General features: G+C 52.8%; 1 protein-coding gene across 2 annotated transcripts in view; it reads right to left on the bottom strand.

The window, feature by feature from the left end:
• Positions 1-443, bottom strand: part of Rgs5 (regulator of G protein signaling 5) — a 42,178-nt gene extending 41,735 nt beyond the window's left edge. Inside the window, exon 1 of one of the 2 annotated variants that reach the window (XM_015491907.2) lies at positions 170-443. In XM_015491907.2, coding sequence (XP_015347393.1) covers positions 170-213 — 44 coding nt within the window. In that variant the 5' untranslated portion in view covers positions 214-443. The remainder of the gene's footprint in view (positions 1-169) is intronic. The other variant, XM_015491905.2, reaches the window with a different exon arrangement.
• Positions 444-19,410: the final 18,967 nt, after the last annotated feature.

Here is a 19,410-nt window from a genome sequence, read left to right as displayed (position 1 = left end):
CCCCCCCGTGAGGAACACTGTTCTGGGTCCTAAGGGAGGTGTGAGGACCCTTCAGAATCTCTGCTCTTTACAGATGACCCCAGTCAACCCAGCTCTGCCACAGCAGATGTGCCTCAGGGTGAGGAACCCCCTGGCACCCCCAGATAACATCCAGAGCTCTACCTCTCACCTCTCCAGACAGGAATGGGGCAGCGCTGCGAGCCCCTTACACATCCTGGCAAGTGGTCTGGGGCCTCCGCTCTGTACACAACTTCTCAACAGTGAACAGGAAAAGTCTTTGAAAACTTCCTCAGGGTCTGGGGCTGCCTCTCCAGCTGAGACATATGTAGGGCTCTGGCCCAGCCCCCTTTGGCTCTGGGGACCAATCCAGGGCTGCAGAGGAAGCTGCAGCAGGAGAGGGCTGGGACCTCCCCAGGGCTGTGCTTCTGGGCTGCCACCCTCTCCTGCTGAGATCTCCTCAGTGTTGCAGGGCTGGCTGTGGTCCCCTGGACATAGGACCTTGGTTCCCACTCTAAGGTCAGGCCGCCATAGAGACTGGAGGCGGGAAGAGGCCCAGGAGCCAAGGCCAGAGTCCAGCCACAGATGAGACAAAGTGACCTTTATCAAATCAAAGCACTTATAAATGTGTGTATGTGTGTGTGTGCGTGTGTGAACGTATGCACATGTATGTGTGTATATATGTATATGCATGTGTGTATATATGTATGTGCATGAATGTATGTGTATGCGTGCACAAGTGAATGTGTGTGTATGTATGTCTACGTATGTGTGCATGAATATGTATATTTATGTGTGTATGTGTGTGTATATGTATGAGTGTATGTGTGTATATGTATATGAATATGTATGTGTGTGAATGTATGTGTATTATGTGTGTATGAGTGTATGTGTGTATATGTATATGAATATGTATGTGTGTGAATGTATGTGTATGTATGTGTGTACACATTTATGCCTGTATGTATGTATATGTGTGTATGTGTATATGTATGTGCATATGTATGGATGTGAATGCATGTGTCTATATGTGTATATGTTTAATGCATATGTGTATATGTGTGAATGTATGGATGTGAATGTATGTGTCTATGTTTATATGCATGTGTGTATATATGTGTATGTATTTGTGTGTGTATGTGTATATATGTGTGTGAGTGTACATTTATATATGTGTGTACATGTTTTTTTGGTATGTGTATGTATGTGTATGAGTGTATATGTGTGTATGTGTATATGTATGCATTTGTATGTATGTGTGTATGTATGTATGTGTCTACGTGTGTATAATTACGTGTATAAGTGAGTGTGTTTGTGTGTGCATTTGTCTTTGAACAAAGGCCCTCTCTGCTTTTTTGCAACCCTACCCTAAGCATAGTCAGTCACTTGGATGTCCAAATGGATGTCCACAAATACTGAGAATGCATCCGGGCTCTGCCGCTCACTGGACAACTCAACAAAGACAACTAATTAATCGTGGCTGATGACCTGAACTTGAGAGAAAAGGAGCAGATGACTTGGGCCTTGGTGAGAGGAAAATCAGAGGACCTTGGGCTTTGGTGGGAGAAGAGCAGAGGACCTGGGGCCTTGGTGGGTGAGGGGCAGAGGACCCTGGGCTTTGGTGGGAGAAGGGCAGAGGACCCGGGGCCTTGGTGGGTGAGGGGCAGAGGACCCGGGGCCTTGGTGGGTGAGGGGCAGAGGACCCGGGTCCTTGGTGGGTGAGGGGCAGAGGACCCTGGTCCTTGGTGGGTGAGGGGCAGAGGACCCGGGTCCTTGGTGGGTGAGGGGCAGAGGACCCGGGGCCTTGGTGGGTGAGGGGCAGAGGACCTGGGGCCTTGTGGGTGAGGGGCAGAGGACCTGGGGCCTTGGTGGGTGAGGGGCAGAGGACCTGGGGCCTGGGCTGTTGGCGAACAGGACTCTGACCTTCCGTGCTGCATACGGCTTGCCTCCAGCCTCACCTCTGAATCTCGCTGGAAGCCCCTGGGACCTCCTAAACCTGTGTCTCCCAGGGCATTTAGGATTTTTTTTTTTTAATAATCTTTTAATATTTATTTTTTTAGTTGTAGTTAGACACATTACATTTGTTTTATTTATACCGTTGAGCCACAACTCCAGCCCTGGCATTTAGTTTTCAAGACCTCCTTCCTTGGCCTTCCTTGACTCTTGGCTGAGAACAAAGGTTTCAGAGTGTTCCTGACTGTCTTTGAAAACACGTCTTCATGGTTAGATTTGGATCCTGGAGCGCACAGGCCACATCCTCAGGGCTGCTTTGTCCCCGTGGCATGGCATTCAGAGGCGCATGGCTGGTGACCTTCACTGCCATCACCAATGTCATTAGTGGTTAGCAGGGTCTGAGGTTCTTCCACAGTAAACATGCTCTTTTATTAACATGTGGCCTGAAATAAAAGATGTGTGTCTGCCACCTAAGTCCAGGCTCCTCCTGGACTGTGAGCCACGGCTTCACCAGCCCTCAACAGATCATTCCCAGTGGAAATAGGATTCTGTGGAAATTTCTATGTAAACAACTATGTTGTTTTTTTTAACTATGTTGTTTTTAAGTAAATATTTGAATTGGTCAATCAATATGTACTCAGTTCTGATCCCAATCTTTTACATCTGCCCCCTGATCTGCTTCTGGCCAGAACCTTGAGTTCTGGGTGGAGTGAAATGGGTGGGAGCAGGATGGCCCATTCTGGATCCTGGAGAAGGACTCTGCTGCCGCAGCACTTTCACAAGTGGCCTTCGTCAGAGGAGGGTCCTTGCCACCCCTGCTTTCCCGAGTACTTCCTCATTGTAAGCACCTTCTCCAGAGACGGTGGTGTTCCCTGCTGTGTTCAGCTAGTGAGTGTGGCTGGCCACTGTAGACCGACCGACTCTGCGGTCTTGGAACGGAACTCACCTAGTACTAGTTTGATTTCCAGTCTGTGTGTTTCTTGATTCAATCGCCCCTGGCCTCTGAGGGACCTGTGCTCCTGTGATCACGAGGACTGTGGACCTGACGTCCTTTTCTCTGTGATAAGCATCCTTGTTCATCGTTCACATCAGGGTCGGTGGCCTTGTGAAGTGGGCTGTGAGCTGTGCCTTGCTTCTCCACTTCATGAGCTGTTTTCTCCACGAATGTCATGACATCCTTCAGGGAGTGGTCTAGGCTACATTGTTCTCTGGGGGAAGAATTTTGAAAACAAAATCGATCTCTACTTCAGTTATCTGTTATTGCATAATAAAGCCACAAAAATCCAGTGACTTAGAGCTAGCTTGTTGGGTCCCTGCAGGGCTGCATTCTCCTGGAGGAGGCCTTGCTCCAAGTCTGCTCGTGCCGGTGAAGCCCTGAACACTCTCTCCAAGTGACGCAGGGTGGAGGGTGTCAGGATGCCAGGGCCCAGGATCGCACACCGTCATCAAAAGACCAACAGGAACAAAGCAGCAGGAGGAAAAGCTCATTTGGCTCACAGGTTTCAGTCCAGAATCGGCCAACGCCACCGCTCTGGGCCTGCGGTGAGGCCGGTGTCATGGTGGAAGGGTGTGGACGAGCGGAGCTGCTCGAGACATGACGGCCAGGAAGCAGAGAGCTCAGCTCACCAGGGACAAGAGAGAGACCCCAAAGTCGCGTCCAGGGACCCCCTCCTCCAGCCATGCCCCACTGGCCTACAGTTACTACTCAGTTAACCCCTTCAAGTGGATTGATGCACTGACTAGGTTAAGGATCTCGTGACCCCATCACTCCACCGCTGAACATCGTCTCACAGAGGAGGTTTGGGGGCACCTCTTCTAAACCACGACAAGTGATAAACTACTTTCAAACCCTGCCTGCAAGTTTTGCTTCATTTTAAGTAAAAAATATGGGCACTGTGGTCCAGCAACTCTGTTTTGAATATTTACCCACAAGAAATGAAAAGATACGTAAAGACAATAATTTGCACTTCTTAACCTTATTTATAATAGTCAGAGACTGGAAAGAATTCAGAAGAATACCAAGGGGAAATGGACATCCGGGGCATGTTCATACTCAGGGAACCATTCAGTCGAAGTGAAGAAACGGCTGTGAGACCTGCAAAGCCCTGGATAGAGCTCAAGAGTATGTTGAGCCAACACAACTCGCCAGAAAGTGTGTGTGCTCTGCACTGACAGGAAATCTAGGCCGGGACTGTCAGGCTGCAGCTCAGGAGGCAGGCAAGGCCCCAAGAGGTGGAAATGAGGGGTTTTAGGTATATTGGAGAGATTCTGTGTTTTGTTGGAGATGCTGGTTTACCCCTTACCTAATTCTCCACCCAAGACTGATGCCTTTCAGAGTGAATGAATGCGGCTTCAACCGAGACCCTGTGAGCTGGGCACCCTGACCCTGGGCTTGGCGTCCTGATCTCAAGTCTCCCCAGCTCATAGCGCCCCCCCGCTGGCTCCTCGGGGAGACCAATGCTGTGTGAGGGTCCAGGTGACAGGGTCCAGTGGGGCACAAGTTCTCCCTCTCAAGGTGTCTGCTGCACCTTTCCAGAGCCAGACGGTCGGTCTCCACCGGCAGCAGCAATCCACAGTGCAGGGGTGTATTCTACTGCCTGTGGAGCAGAGGGCCCGGCTTTCGAATTGGGAGAGCCTACCTCCTGCACGAGCTGGTTAATGTTGCAGAAGACACGTCGACACTCCAAGGTAGGATGGAGCACGGCCTTACAGCTCTGCTAGGCACGGAGCACAACTTGCACAGCACAGCTCTGGTCCCCAGCGTCTGAAGGGCTGAGGATCCTACAGGACAGTTTGCCAGTCCCAGACAGTCGACGATGTAGTAGCAGCATTTACCAGGAGCAACAGGAGACCTGCAAAGCCAGGAGGATGTCCCTTTGGCCACGACTCGGCAGGCTGAACAAAAGCAGAGCCAGCTGCTGGTGCAGAACCCACCAGTCCTGTTCAGGTCTCCTCTGCTTCTGAGAGTCTCCTGCTGAGGCAGGCCTCCCGGCTCCCCCAGGCTCTGCCACACACCTCCCAGTGCATCTGGTGCTTCTGCTCAGCATGTCTCCAGAGCGATGGCACAGCTAAGTTTATCAAACACACTGTTCCCAATTGCTTGGAATTCGTACTGCAGCAAATTCTAACACTCATGGAGAAAGAAAGCCACGGATTCCAAGTGATTTTTATTTTTTGGAAGATGTTTAAAACAACATTAGCAGAAACAATGATATTAGCAACACGTGAGAAAGCAAATGGAAGTGCTCACAGAAGACAATGGGGTGATTAGCCTCTCTCTGGGTGTCAATGTGCTGGTGAAGGAACAGAGAATGCAGCCAGATGGACTCACTGAGAGCAAAACTGTAGGCTCATCCAGCAAGAGTGCAGAGCCAGCACCACACAGACCTGTGCTGGGGCTCAGCCGGCTCTGTGGTGTTCATCTGACAGCCCTCTATGCCAAGTCCAGCCGTGTGGATGGAGCACATGGGCACCATTGCTGTGGGGAGGCCTGATTCCACAGTAGGCTCCTGACTCGGCCTCCCACTGTCCCAGCTCTGCACTCCACAGGGCTCAGAGATCTCGATCCACTCCCTTCTCACACCTGCCAGATTATCTAGGTAGTCAGGAGGGAGAGAAACAAGAGGGAAGAGCTGAGAAATAAAACCTAGGCTCACATTATTGAACATAATCTACTGAGAAGATTTTCTCAGAAAAACAACAATGAAAATTTTTATCCATAGAAAATATCCAGAAATGCAGTCAGAATTTTCAGATTTACAATTTCTCCATTTAGGGGATGGTGTGTAGTCCTGCTCTTTCTTACTCCCCTCTCTGGGCCATACCCTACCTTGGAGCCTCAAGACTGTGTACCTGGACTCCAGCTCATCCACCCACCAACCTTGGGCACAACCACACCGGCACATTGCCCAGAATCCACTGCCCACACATGCAGGGTCAAGGCCTGGGGTCTCACAGAGTGCCTGTCTCCTTCAGGACCCACCCTTCACTTTTCTCTCTGGTGCTGCTGACTCTTCACTCTCCCACCACTTCACTGTCACCAACGTTTGCTTCCCCAGCACATGGGAAGGTTCTGGCAACCAGGAACCAAGATTTGTTATGATCTTCTGAAGGCCTGGCATAGTGTTTTCTGTATCTTAGTTGAGGAGTAAAAAAAAAAAAAAAAATCTTAACTATTAATTACTACTTTGCAAACAAAGGAACATTGTTTACCTCTTAGATTTTTCTGACTATGCATCTATAAAAATGGGAGTATCAATACCAACTCAGATGACCTGCAGTGAGGACCAACTGTGACCATATGTGCCAAATATTTAGGGGGCACTTGACCCAGTGTGCTCAGAAAGTGGCATTCTGCAGCAGGCCTGCCCTGAGTGGTGAGGTGCAATGAGGACCTCTCCAGGTAGACTGCACAGACCATGCCTTCCCCCTGGCCTGTGGTTCATGCACAGCGGCCCTCTGTGACAGCTTCTGGATGCTGGGACAGCTCCCACCAGCAGAGGACAGTTCTACAGAGATTCACTTTTCTCTTGCACAACTTGTAAGAGTCTAGGATTACCCGCTGGCCCCTCTGGGATTTACTGGGACAATGAACTTTCCCAGAGACATCAAATAGCATCTGGATAATTTTAGGAAAATGTTTGATGGGAAAATTTGGGTTTGTTCTCGTGAAAAGCATGTTGGGCTTCCGGGTTCTCAGAATCGCCATAGAATGCCCTTCTTTTCTCCAGCTGTATTACCCAGGGCCTGGGTGCCTTGCCCATGTAGATCAATTTATCATGGATGTGGACTGTGGTACATGAAGTCCACTGTGGACGTGGACCCTGGCACACAGAGCCAGTCATTCTGCGTCCAACTTTACTAAAGCGTGTTCAAGTCACCTACTCAGGCCTCTGGTTGTGGGATTATGTAGAGTGGATTGGAGGTCCTTTTACACACTGCCTTTTGTTTTTTGTGTACACAGACAGGAATCCCATTCATTTATTGATCTTGCCCTCAGGTCTGGCACAGCACTGGCCCCGGGTGGGTGGCCCTTGAGTGGTTGCCTTTCCGTCATTTGATGCAGGTCCTGCTTCCCTCCTTCACCGCTCGCCCCATGAACTGGAGCTCATCAAACAGTCTCCATGGAACAACCTGGCTTCTGCTTCACCGTGGAGACCCTGGACGGGTGGTCCCTGGGGCATGCACAGCTGTGGGGTGGGCAGTGCCCTTCTTTCAGATCCACAGCTGCATCTCCTCCTGGTCAGCGGGTGGCAGGTAGAGATGAAGCCAGCTCCCTCCCCAGGCCCCTGCACGCGGCCTCCTGGCCTTACCCCTGCTTTCCCAGTGGACTCATCTCCAGCGATAGGGATCAAAGACTCTTCTGCTTCTGAGTCTCACACACAGGGCAGGCTGCAGGCCCAGCAGTGTGACTCCATCCCAGATGAAGGGATGAAAAACCCACCAGGCTCCAGAGGTGTGTCTGGGACCAACTTGTGGCCATTGTAGCCCTCACTCTGCATGTGGATATGGCCACCAGCAGGGGACAGAGCCAAGTCCAGCTTACCCATCTCAGTGTCAAGGAAGAAGCTAGAGCGCTGTCAGCTGCACCACGTGGGGCAAGAGCCAGCCTTCTCCTAATGCAGGGAGGTGACAGTCCTGTCTCCTCTCAGCACAAGGGCAGAGACGAGCAGTAAAAGACAGGTGTGCTCTCAGTCTTGGGCTTCACCAAGCTTCCTGGGAGACGCAGCTGCCAGAGAGGGAGGAGGCTCTGGCTCTTCGGGGCTCCACCTTGCTCCCAGGCTGGAAGGCTGGGTGGAGAGTGAAGCCAGAGTCTCCTTGGGGGGGAAAAGCAGACAGCATGGCTCCCACCTGGGCAGCTTTGAGGCCCGTTCCCACTCCTCCCACACCGGTAGCGCAGCCTCTGAACAATCACCTTTGTCCTCAGCCTTCTGGTTTGTTTCTCACAGGGAAGATCCTCCTTTCAGAGGGTCAACAAGAGACCCCGACTTTCTTGCAAACCTTGGATCTGTCCCTGCCTGGTTTCCTCTGGCCCTCCCCTAAGGTGCGGGGAGGGCCAGGTAGGGTTCTTCAGGACACGTAGATGAGCTGACAGCATGGAGCACTGGGAAGGGCTGGCTCTGGCCTTCTCTCAGCTTCCCCGGCTCAGTGCGTGGTGTTCCTGATGCTAGGTCCAGCGCTGCCACAGATCCCAGGCCAACATGGTCACGAAGGGGGCAGCTCAGCCCATTCCTTAGTTTCACGACTCTGGGAGAATCAGGACCAAAGGCCCCTAGGATAACCATGGGGTTCCCCCAGTCGGGTCTCAGCCTTTCTGCAAAAACTGTGAACATGAAGGTGCTGCGGAAGAATAGTCTGCTGCTCATTCAGAACTGAGAGGCAAGGCACAGGGACACATGTGGCTGACGAGACATTCTGGAAGCAGTCACCATAGTTATCACAACTGAGGCAAAGAGAAGAGCCACAGACAGATACGTAGGTGGCTGCAAGAGTTGGGCCTAGGGCCTTTGACTCTCAGAACTTTCTTGAATGCGTATCCAGCACTCTCAGTCATGCTGGGCATTGCAACCACTCTGCTGCAGGCAGAACCAGCTCCCCACTCGCTGAGGTCAGGTGTGTTGGGACAGAGAATGTCTGGGGACTAGTGCCTATGCCTTTCAGATGTGGCTTCTGAGCAGAGATAAGGCCTTTTCCTGCTTCCCCTCTGCTCTCTGAAGTTCTTGGCAGAAAGACCCTGAAGAACATAGAGAATATTATTAGTGTCAGAATAATGCCAGTTTCAGCTAAGCTCTGTGGAGTCAGGAATTCAACACAGAGGATTGGCAAAGAGGGCAAGAATAAATAACTTCTGAGGTTCTCTGGGCCTTTTAATTTATGGCCTATAAAGTTGCATCCATTAAAGGGCAAAAATGCGGACATGTAAACATTGTGGACAAGCGCCACCAGGGCTTGGCCACCAACCAGGCGTGCTCCATGGAGCAAGGGTCAGGTGTCTAGGCTCTCAGCTAACCTATGTTTCACAAGACTTGGAAACATGCTGCCAGGAAAGTACAGATGCTGCCACTGGCCTGGGGTATCAGGATCCCAAGCATGGACTCTCTGCAGGACAGTGAATCATCAGGGATGCGTCCAGGGTCCTTGTCCCTCATGTGAGAGTGAGAACGTGAGGCAGGTGAACTGGGTCCTCTGCTGTACCGTCTTCCTGCATGAACAGCTCTGTCCTGTGGGGTCCCTGACACTGGAACCAGGAAGCTCTCAGATTTGCTCTGATGCCAACAATTTGGCCAACACATGCAAGATTGATTTAAACTTTTTATCATTTTTAAAGTTGCAGAACCAGAAGGTAAAAAAAGAAGGAAACCACCCCAAGTCCCACGGCCCTGACTCTGGGCCGGGTCGTCGTCGCTTCCCGGGCCAGCCCCACTCTCCTGGTGATTCTCAGATGCTCTGGGGCCCAGGCTCAGTCCTGGGAAGGCACCTCTCTGTCTTGCCCTTCCATCTGATCTCATGGCTCCAAGCACCCTCGGAATGCTGAGGGCTCCTCAGCTCAGGACTTCAGCCCAGACACATGGCCACCGGTCCAACGTGGCGTCAGCCTGCCCTCAGCCTTCAAGCAACTGCTGTCTCCCGCGCTGCAGCTATGTCCCTTGGGAATGTAGCACGAGTGGCCTCAGGCACATGCAGCTATTGGAGGGGCTCCTTTTCACTCAGCAAGGCTTCCTTGAGACTCCTCCAAGTTGCTGCACACACAGTTGTCCATTTGTCTTCACACCATGCACCTATCAGCCACTGGGGGACACTGGCACTCTGTTCAACTCCTGGCGATTACAAATAGAGCCTCTAGGGACATTCCTCTCAATTCTCATTTCTCTGGAATAAACATCCAGGAGTGTGACTGGGGGGTTGTATGTTAAATATATATTTGTTGTTTTTTTAAATTCTGGTAGTAGAAATTGAACCCAAGGATATTAACCACTGAGCACATCCCCAGCCCTATTTTTTTTTTTTTTTTCACTTTAAGACAGGATCTGGCTATGTTGCCTAGGGCCTCACTAAGTTGCTGAGGCTGGCCTTGAATTTGTCATCCTCCTACCTCAGCCTCCTGAGTTGCTGGGGTTACAGGCTATACCACCATGCCTGGATTGGCTTAAATTTGATTTTCTAAGGAACTGCTGACTTATTTTCCAGACAGCGGTGCCATCTGGTAGGCTCAATAGCAACGAGTAGGAAGTCCAGCCTCTCTACGGCCTTATCAACATCTGGTGTCACCTGCTCAAGCCATAATGAGTGTGAGCACCATGTGGCACTGAGGACAGTGCTTGTGTCCTTGTCTAGTGGTGCTAAGGCCTTTCCTGTGTGTGCTACCACCTGCACGTTCGTCCTGATGAATTTTCCTCTCATGAGTTTGCTCTTTTGCCATTTATGTTTTTTCTCTGTTTTATTATTGAATTTTGAGACCTTTCAAAATATTCTATATAAGAGTCTTTTGTCAGATGCAGTTAGCAAATAGTTTGTGTGCCGTTTGTCTTTTCATACTTTTTATAGGGCCATTTGCAGAACAAAAATTAAAAAACCCATTTAATTGTGTTTGTTCCAACGTTTATCAATTGAGTTACCAAAATTCTCTCTCTTTTTGTCCTTAATTGGTATCTGACAGATCACAGTGTCATGAAGAACAGAGACTTAGAATGTCAGCCAACATGAGGCGCTCCTGTCCGTGGACCCAATCTCCCGGGTTCCCCCTTCTACTCAGTGTCGGGAACTCATCTATACAAATCCACGGTAGCAAAGCCAAGAGAGGTGCATGCTGGCATTTTGATGAGCTTTTGGAGACAGACTCTAACAAACAGGCGATTTGAAGGGTGGGCACTTGAGTCTGCTGGGAGCTGCTTGGGAAAAGCCTTGCGCTGCTAACAAGCGCCAGCCATAGGTTCTCGTCCTGGACTCACTTCTAGCTGCTCCCGTGAGCTGGAAGGAGCCACTGCTCCCTGGCCTGTGCATCTCCATCTGCAGTCACATGGGCACCAGAGCACACTGGACACTCTACCATGTCACCCGAGGCTCCTGAAGACGGGGTCTCCTCCCCTGAGAGCCATGTGACACCCAAGAAGAGGGATGATGGAGGATTAGGTCAGTTTGAGTGACCCCAAAGGCCCTCTGCAATGCCAACATTTTGTATATCTTCCTAATGACGGCAGAAGCTGCCTTCTGCCCCTGCTCACATCAAAGTGCTACAGCAGATTCTTCCTCCCAGGTCCACATCAGAGGGCCACAGTGTCCACATCACTGACGTGGCGTCCACATTGGAGCATCATGCTGCCTAGGTCAGAGCGCCTTGGCATACATGTGGTGGCTCTGTCTTCTTCAGCCTTTCTAACCTAAGTCCACGCTGATCATGAGTGGAGTAGGAGAGAAGGTAGTGCTTTCCCACAGACACATGAGGCCCCCAGTGGAGAGAAGCAGGAAGACATGGAGAGCAGGCTGGAGAGGACAAATCAGCCAGCAGGCAGACATACGTCCCCCATGAGGAGCAGCCACAGGACTGGCTGGTGACTAACTGCCACAGCAGCCTTGCTCCAGAGGGACTTCACACTAAAAAGAGCATCTCACAGGCAGCTCAGCAATCAGATCAGAAGTCCTTTCCTCCCAACCAGGAAGCAAGGAATGCTGTAGCTATGTATGGGGAGGAGAAGAAGGGTACAAGTGGTCCTCAGGTGGACATGCACAAGCCCCGCCACTGGGAGACAGAGGCAGAGATGCAGGGCAGCCTGACAGCACACTCCCCACCCAGAGGACAGAGGCAGAGATGCCAGGGCCTCTCTCCAGATGATGGGTGAAGAGGGAAGAGCACCTGCAGGCCCAGGGACTCTGGAAAGCTGCATGGCACCTGGACCTAGTGTTCTGCAATCTCTTTGGGGAAGAATTTGAAAGACATGCTATTTCCAGTACCTTTCTCCGTTTTCTGTGCCCATTTTTTCTCATTTTCCTGTTTACCGGCACATATCTTTGTGACCTTTCACTCCATACTAAGCATTGCCACCAACTTGAGGATGCCGGGATTTTTAAGATGGTCTCTTCCCCAGGAGTGAGCATTCTGCTCCAGCCCAGGCAGTCAGAACAACTGTAGCAGCTACAGGTGGGCAAGAGGTGACTTCAAACCATGCACCAGAGGTGACTAGAGGCACAAAGGAGGGATGCTCACTCTGCCTGGTGGCATCTGCCGTTGCGAAGCGAGGGGCTGAGCCTGAGGACCCTTTGAGGGCCAACTTGGTGGCACCTTTCTCTGGGAGGAAAAGGGCCCGTGAGAGCAGGAGGCCCAAAGTCTTGGACTCCAGCCAACCAGCAGAAGGCAAACCGTCCCCTCCGCTTCCACACATCCATAATCAGTCTTGTTTTAGGTTTTGGTTGTTTGTTGGGGTTTCTACTTGGCTTCTTACCAAAGGGAGTTACTTGGAGCAGCACCAGCCGTGTCTCACAGGACCTCACTGGTACACGGCCAGAAAGGAAGCAAGGTCCAGAGGGCAGCACCCACGGCCCGCGCAGCTGGGACTGGCCTCTGCCCAGCCTTGCTTTCTCTGCTTCTCCCGGGGTGTTTGGCCTTTTTCAGGTCAGCCTTACACCCTCCCTGGGGTGCTAGATCATGCTTTTATATCCTGTCTGATTTTCCCATGAAGAGTCTGTTGTTTCCCCTTTCAGATGTGACCTGAAGGCCATAGGCTGGCCTGGACTGATCCCCAGAGCACCCCAGGGGACAGTGCTCCCCAGGAAGAGCCCTGGCTGGGCTGCTGGCCTGAGCCCATCCCCACCAGGCCCTGGGCCAGGTGGGATGCACAGGTGTCCACTGCATGGAGCAGAGGGAGGCCTGCAGCCTTTGCAGTCTAACTCATAAAAACATTGCTAGTTTTGAATATTGTTGGAGGAGAAACCCAACTAGTTTCTCAGAGCACCTCTCTCGGAAAACCTCCGCTTCAGGAAGATTGCATTTCATATGGTCTCTACAAAACGACTTACCAGCAAAGACCCTTTTCAGAAGTTGGTTGTGGGAGGGTAAGAGACAGATGTGAGCCTGGGTATGTAGATGGCTCAGAGGGCAAAGCCCCTTCCCCCTTGCATCTGCGTCTTTCTGCAGTGACTTACTCAGGCCCCAAGACGAGGTTGATAGCACAGAGGCCCTCAGCTGCCGGGACCTTGCTCTCTCCCCAGGGCTCCTTCTTCCTGACCTTGTAAGTCTCTCTATTAGAGCTGTTCACCTTGAGTCACTTAACCAAGATTCATGGCCTTTCCTTCAGAGGAGAATATGAAGACGTCTACCTGGGCATACGTAAAGTCAGCAGGAGCTTAGGTGCCAGGTTTCTGTTCTGGCGACTAAAAGGCTCAGGGGTCACTCCAGGTAAACTGTGGTAACTGGGCTGCGCAAAATAATCACACAAGAGACACGAGTACCTTTTTCTTGTGTTCGCTGTGGCGGCTCCTCTGACCTTAGGGGTCCACAGGAAGAGAGAGAGAGAGAGAGAGAGAGAGAGAGAGAGAGAGAGAGCGAGAGCACGCGCTGACCCCTTTTATTGAGGAAAAGCTACTCAAATGAAGCCAGGGGTCAGGTCAGGGGGCTGAGTATCTTCATGATGTCCGCTGTCAGCAGGTTGACTGACACCTGGGTAGGCCACACCCAAGGGCACAGTAAGAGAAGGGGACACACACAAGTCACTTCCATGGAAGATTCTATCCTAACCAGGGCAAGGGGTTAGATTACAGAGGAACAGGTGAGCGTAGCTCCACCCACGGGGCTGTAGGAAGCCATGCCTAGGCATGAAGACACAGTCACTGGAACCCTAGAAGAGTGGGGCAGTCTAGCAGCCTGCGTGCCTGACGCCACATCGCCCAGCAGGGGAGTTAACTCAGTCATGTGCGAGGCTGGTCTCCCACACCCAGGTGTCCACAGCTAGTAGACAATGACAGTGGTTTGTCTCTTCATTTGCGGAACTGAATATCTCAACTCCCAGTTGACGTCAGGCGCTGTAGAAAAGATGACCCAGGGCAGGCCAGACCTCTAGGAGCTGTCAGTGTCCCGGCAGGGGCAGGTCCAGGAGCCCTTGCCGTAGCAACTGTTAGGGAGGGAGGGAGGGGCACATGAGCTCTGTCCACAGCTGCTGGGCAATTGCCGGAACCGAGGCAGGTTTTCATAGCTCGTTAGAATGATCTACTTGACCTGGAGTCTACCAAGGAACAGCCCGGTCAGAGGGAGAACTTTCAAAAAGGGGAATTACAGCAGCTCCAAAGTGCTGGCAGAGGCAGAGCCTGCTTTGGAGGATTGTAGTTGGGTGGGCGCCAAGCCTGGGCACTCAGGGGATAGACTAGCCACTCCTGATAGGAAGGGGAGACACAAGCAGCTGTGCTAGGGAGGCCACGCAGAAGTCGAGGAGCACTGAGCCCATTGCTCCAGGTGCCTGTGGTGCGCGGGCTCACGGGCAGCTCAGTGGGGCACGCACCACCCCGGGGCTCCATCCCTGCTGCAGGTGCTTGCCAGGCGGGCCTGGCCGGGAGGGCCCGTTAGGAGAGTCCTCTTTAGATGTCTTCCCAGCACAAGCCATCCGGCCTGGGCTTCCAATCTCCACTTACACACAGAACACCAAGGTGCAGAAAAGTAGAGAACAGGGAAGCAACTTGCCCAAGGTGGCAGAACCAGGGAGACCTGAAGGGGATTCAGACCCAAAGACTAAGCTTCTTCATTTATTTTTCCCATGAGGCCGTATTTCACAAGCTTTGGAATTAGACATATTTATAATAAATTATTTATAATTAAAATTCTGCTCCCGTCCTGTGTGATGATTTCCCTTAATCTTCAGTCTATTAGTGGGTCTTTGGTTGATGGGTCTATTTATGGATCTTGCATACATATCTGCTATTCTCATTTGCCTATTTGCTTTCTTGGGGAAAATGTTCTTCGCATTGCAATTTGTACCACCACGTGATCCTCCGTGTGCTCGTGGGCATGAGGCCAGGAGCACCCTCAGCTTTGCTCACAGACAGATTTTGGGAGAAAAACAGCCCTGGCGGCCTGTGGGCACTCCACCAGCCCCAGGTGACCCCCAAGAGGCCGCAGGACTGGAGGTTCAGGACAGATGCAGTGGACGGCTGTGGCCTCGAACGGGCATCTGTGCATATTCACCTGGACCTCGTCACAGTGTGAGTGGCATGTGCACTGCTGTCAGTCTGATGTGCCAACGCAGAAGAGAGGAACGGAACTCTGCGCTTCACTGCTCAGCGGCTGGATGCCAGGCAGAGCTTGGCTGGAGGGACAGGGCTTCTCAATTCCTCTCTTTCCGGTCTCAACACAGATGTGGTGGGGAGTCCACGCAGACAGGTGCAGAGAGGGTGCTGCTTGCCGATCACTATCCCACACGGGCACCACAGGCCCTGGCTGGCCCACTGCGGTTTCCCTGAGGGCTCTGGTCTGGAAGATCTGTGCCCTCCTGGGTCTGGTCAGGCAGCTCTCTGTCGCCCTAGTGGCCCTCCCAGGTCTGGTCAGGGAGCTCTCCGTCCCCCTCGTGGCCCTCCCGGGTCTGGTCAGGCAGCTCTCCGTCCCCCTTGTGGCCCTCCCGGGTCTGGTCAGGCAGCTCTCCGTCCCCCTGGTGGCCCTCCCGGGTCTGGTCAGGCAGCTCTCCGTCCTCCTGGTGGCCCTCCTGGGTCGGGTCTTCCCTGCTCATTGTTTCCTGGTCTGGGCAGATAGCTCTCTGCCCTCCCTCTTCCTGGTACAGGGACAAGGATTGGGGCCACTCTGCGTTTGTCCTCAAGACTGGCTTGGACAGCTCCGTCTGGTGGCCTTGTTTCCTCACCTGACTCTGTAGACGCTGAGCCTGGCTCTGCCCCTGCAACCTGCACAGCCCTCCTGCCAGGGCTCATGGGAACACGGGTTTGCATGGCCTTTCTCTCCGGCCTTCTGAGCTCCATCATCAGCTCCGCCCAGGACTTTCTCCAGGAATGGCACTGGGACACCTCAGTCCTCAGTCTACATTTCCCAAACAGTTTGTTTATGAAGTCAGGATCTACAATCACCAGCTTTCTTCTATTCCCTGGAACTGGTGGCTACTGTAGAGGCAGGGAAGGGGGACGTCGGGGAGAAGAGTACATTTCAAGAACGTTACACTATATTTTTCTTTTAGTGAAGCCTCAATATCCTGTGGGGAAAGGATGATTCTCATCCAGACGTTTGATCTCTCTTTTCTCCCCCAGAGAGCAGGGCCTTGGTCTGTGTCCAGCAGAGCTCTTGAGGGAATAGCATCAGTGAGCCCATCCATCCCTGTGTAAAGAACAGCCCACTTGCAGAGTGCCGACCATGATGAGGTCAGTAAGCAGGGTGAGCTGGCCAACATGTCAGAGCGGGAAGCCAGGAGCCAGCGTATGTTCTGGGCAGAGCTGAGTGCTCTGAGGTTGAGTAGGGGCTGCTCAAGTGCATGGGCTCCTCCTTACAGGGCACCCATCAGCACATGCACGCAGTGTCAGAGCTGAGGACTTATTTTCCTGAGTGTCAGCATGCCCGGCAGTATCTCTCTGTGCTCAGGTGGTACAGGGCTGGGCCCCGGGTGGTATCTGCGGCCGGCACTGTGAGACGTGTCTCTGGGTCAGGCTACTGTTTCCATGCTTCAGACCCCTAGGGTGTGACCCATAGTACTCCAGCACCCACTGTCACACCATCTTCTATAAACCTCCTTCATTCAGTCCCCCAGTGATGGTGCCCATTGCATCTGGCAGCCCTTTCCTGGGACCAGGCTGATTGTCTAAGCCATTTCACCTCCATCAACAGAGTTCTTTCTTGCCTTAGGCCCCTGCAGGGGGGGCGGGTCTTGGTGGACTCCCTTCTGCAACCCGGTCTGCGTGGCGTCTGACTGCAGCTGCCTCCCAGCTCAGCCTCTTCCTGCTCCTGCCCACACCTAAGGAGGTGAAGCTGCCAGACTTCCTTAGGTTCAAATCCTCTCCATGGAGTCCGCCCAGGAAGCAGCTGGCTCACCATTGTGCGTCTGATGTCTTTCTGGGATTCTCATTTTCTTCTGTCTTGCCATCTGTGAATCCACTCCATCCAAATCCAAGGCAACCTGCCCATCTGGCACCTCCCTAAAAGGGGGTCCCCTCCCGCACCTCCTGAATGTTCACTGCCATCCGGATGGAAAGAAGGTTCACAGCTCCACCAGGCTCTTGAATCTGGTTCCCCTCCATTTCAAGGCTTCCTACTGAGGGTGCTGGGCCTGCCTGTCTCGGCCACTTTCTCCCTCCCAGACCTGCCCTTCGTGAGTGGGCCGTTGGCTTTGCCATTTCCTAGCCCTGACACATTCTGCCCTGCCCTGGGCAGGCAGGAGCCCAGCCTCCCGCGACCCACCTCACTCTGTCAGTGTTTTGTCATGATAGACTCCAGAGTGACAATGACAGGAAGGAGGCGGGGTGAGAACTTACTGCGCATGGCGTGCTTTTGGCCTTGCTAGTCCTATTGAGCCAACCAGAAGTTCAAACAACCACGACTCTGCTTCCTGCTCCTGGAAAGGGTGGCGCTTTCCAGAGCCTTTGCTGTGAGTGTTATCAGTGTGTCCATCTTTGAGAGGACACAGGGTCCTGCGAGATGGACAGGGCAGCCCGCTCCCTCTGACATCCTTATCCCCAGGTGTAAGTGAGGTTCGTATGGGGAAGCACCCGTGGTGCGGTGGGGTCGGTTCTGCCCTCAGCGGGGGCAGCCAGGGTGGGTTCTGACGACATCTGTGCAGGAGCTTTTCCTTTTCTTAGCAGCATCTGGGACAGCACCACTGAGCACAGAGGACTCCTGAATTGCACAAGTACCATATCTTGTGTCTGGATCACAGCATGGCTGTTTCAGAGCACTCCTATGCTCCCAGGGTAGACTGCATCTGAGCCAGGACCATGTGCCATCTTGGAAGGAACCTGAGATCCACAGTCGGGACACGCGGGCTTCCACCTCAGCTCCATCTCTCTCTGCCTCAGTGACTTTTGTTCACCAGATCCCAACTTACATCTCGACCTTTATCCGTGAAGTTGCCCCAGCAATCCTGTCTGCTACCCAGGCTGTGAAGGCTAAGTGAACCCCACCTATGAAGAAACCGTCAACTGACAAAACACCGTGGGCTGTAGCCTGCTCGCCTGCCACCACTGGGCCTGGGTGTGACTCATCTTCTCCTGCCCCACCACAGCCACCCATGACTGCTTTCGCGGGCGGATGCCCATCGATTCCCAATCTAAAGCTCTTCACCCCAAAGTCCTTCCGCTGCATTAAGCCAAAGGCAGCTCAGTCTGGATCTGGGGCTGCTCTCATTTCTGGATACAAGTTCTAGTATTCCAGATCTGAGTCTCATCTCACATGAAGGGCCCTGGCGTTCCCCAGAGTTGACTGTCCTCGGCTTCATTGAGAGAGGTTCTTAAACTCTGCCCTTACCCCCAGTTCGTCATGACCCTAATGGATCTCTTATTTTTCTACCCCATCCGGAGGCACAGTGAACCTGTCGCCAGGACACACAGTCCACAGACCCTGGCCTCTGTATCCACTCTGTCCTTCACCAGCATGGACACAGCCTCTGACCTGTGTGGGCTTGGATTACTGAGCACTGCCATCTAGGTGTAGCTGCCAATAGAAACCCGTGGGGCGCACCCCAACCCCGGGCGCAGCTGTCCTGTTGGACAGACCTCCAGCCACCCTGTGCTGCCTCTCTCTGCTGCCGTGCTCACTGCACCCCGGCTCTGCCTCTGCTCAGATGTTAGTGGTGCCAGGTGCCCTAGGGTCATGGAGTGAAGATGAGCCATCAGACACAAACTCCCTCACCACCTCACCCCTGAGCCCATGGACCCAGAATTTATTCAGATGTATTCATCTCCACAATTTTCACTGCTCCTTCACAGGAAGAGGTTTCTCTCCCCCAGACCACGTTCACAAGGCGGCTTGTGCCTCCTGGCCCTTCTGCACTGTGCTCGCAGCTGGTCCTTCTCCTCTTCCTTTCCTGAGGCCCTAGGCACAGCCCTGCCCTTCAGTGACAGAGGTGATGATACACCCCTCAACCTCCCGCCGCCCTACCTGCACCCCCATGTCAATCCTGCTGTTGACATGGCTGTGTCTCAGCCACTCCTGGGGTTTCGCCCCCATCGCAGCCCCACAGTGTGGCCCACTTCAAACCGAAGGGATTCTCTGTGCTCCAGTTGCTGTGGCTGCTCTTTTCCATACCACCTACTGTCTCTTCCGGCTTCTCGTCTTCTCGCCTACTCCTTAAAAGTCTGTGACACAAAGGGCTCCCTCGTGGGTATTTATTAATTTTTATTCTTTTTCATTCTTCCTTGATGCTGGGGATTGAACCCAGGGCCACTGTACCACTGAGTCACACCCCAGGCCTTCTGAGACAGGGCTTGCTAAGTGGCCGAGGCTGGCCTGGGACTCACATCCTCCTGCCTCAGCCTCCCAAGTCACTGAGAGGG

Source organism: Marmota marmota, unplaced genomic scaffold, assembly GCF_001458135.2.
Source record: "Marmota marmota marmota unplaced genomic scaffold, marMar, whole genome shotgun sequence".
NCBI lineage: Eukaryota > Metazoa > Chordata > Mammalia > Rodentia > Sciuridae > Marmota > Marmota marmota.
This window is presented reverse-complemented; position numbering and strand designations above follow the sequence as displayed.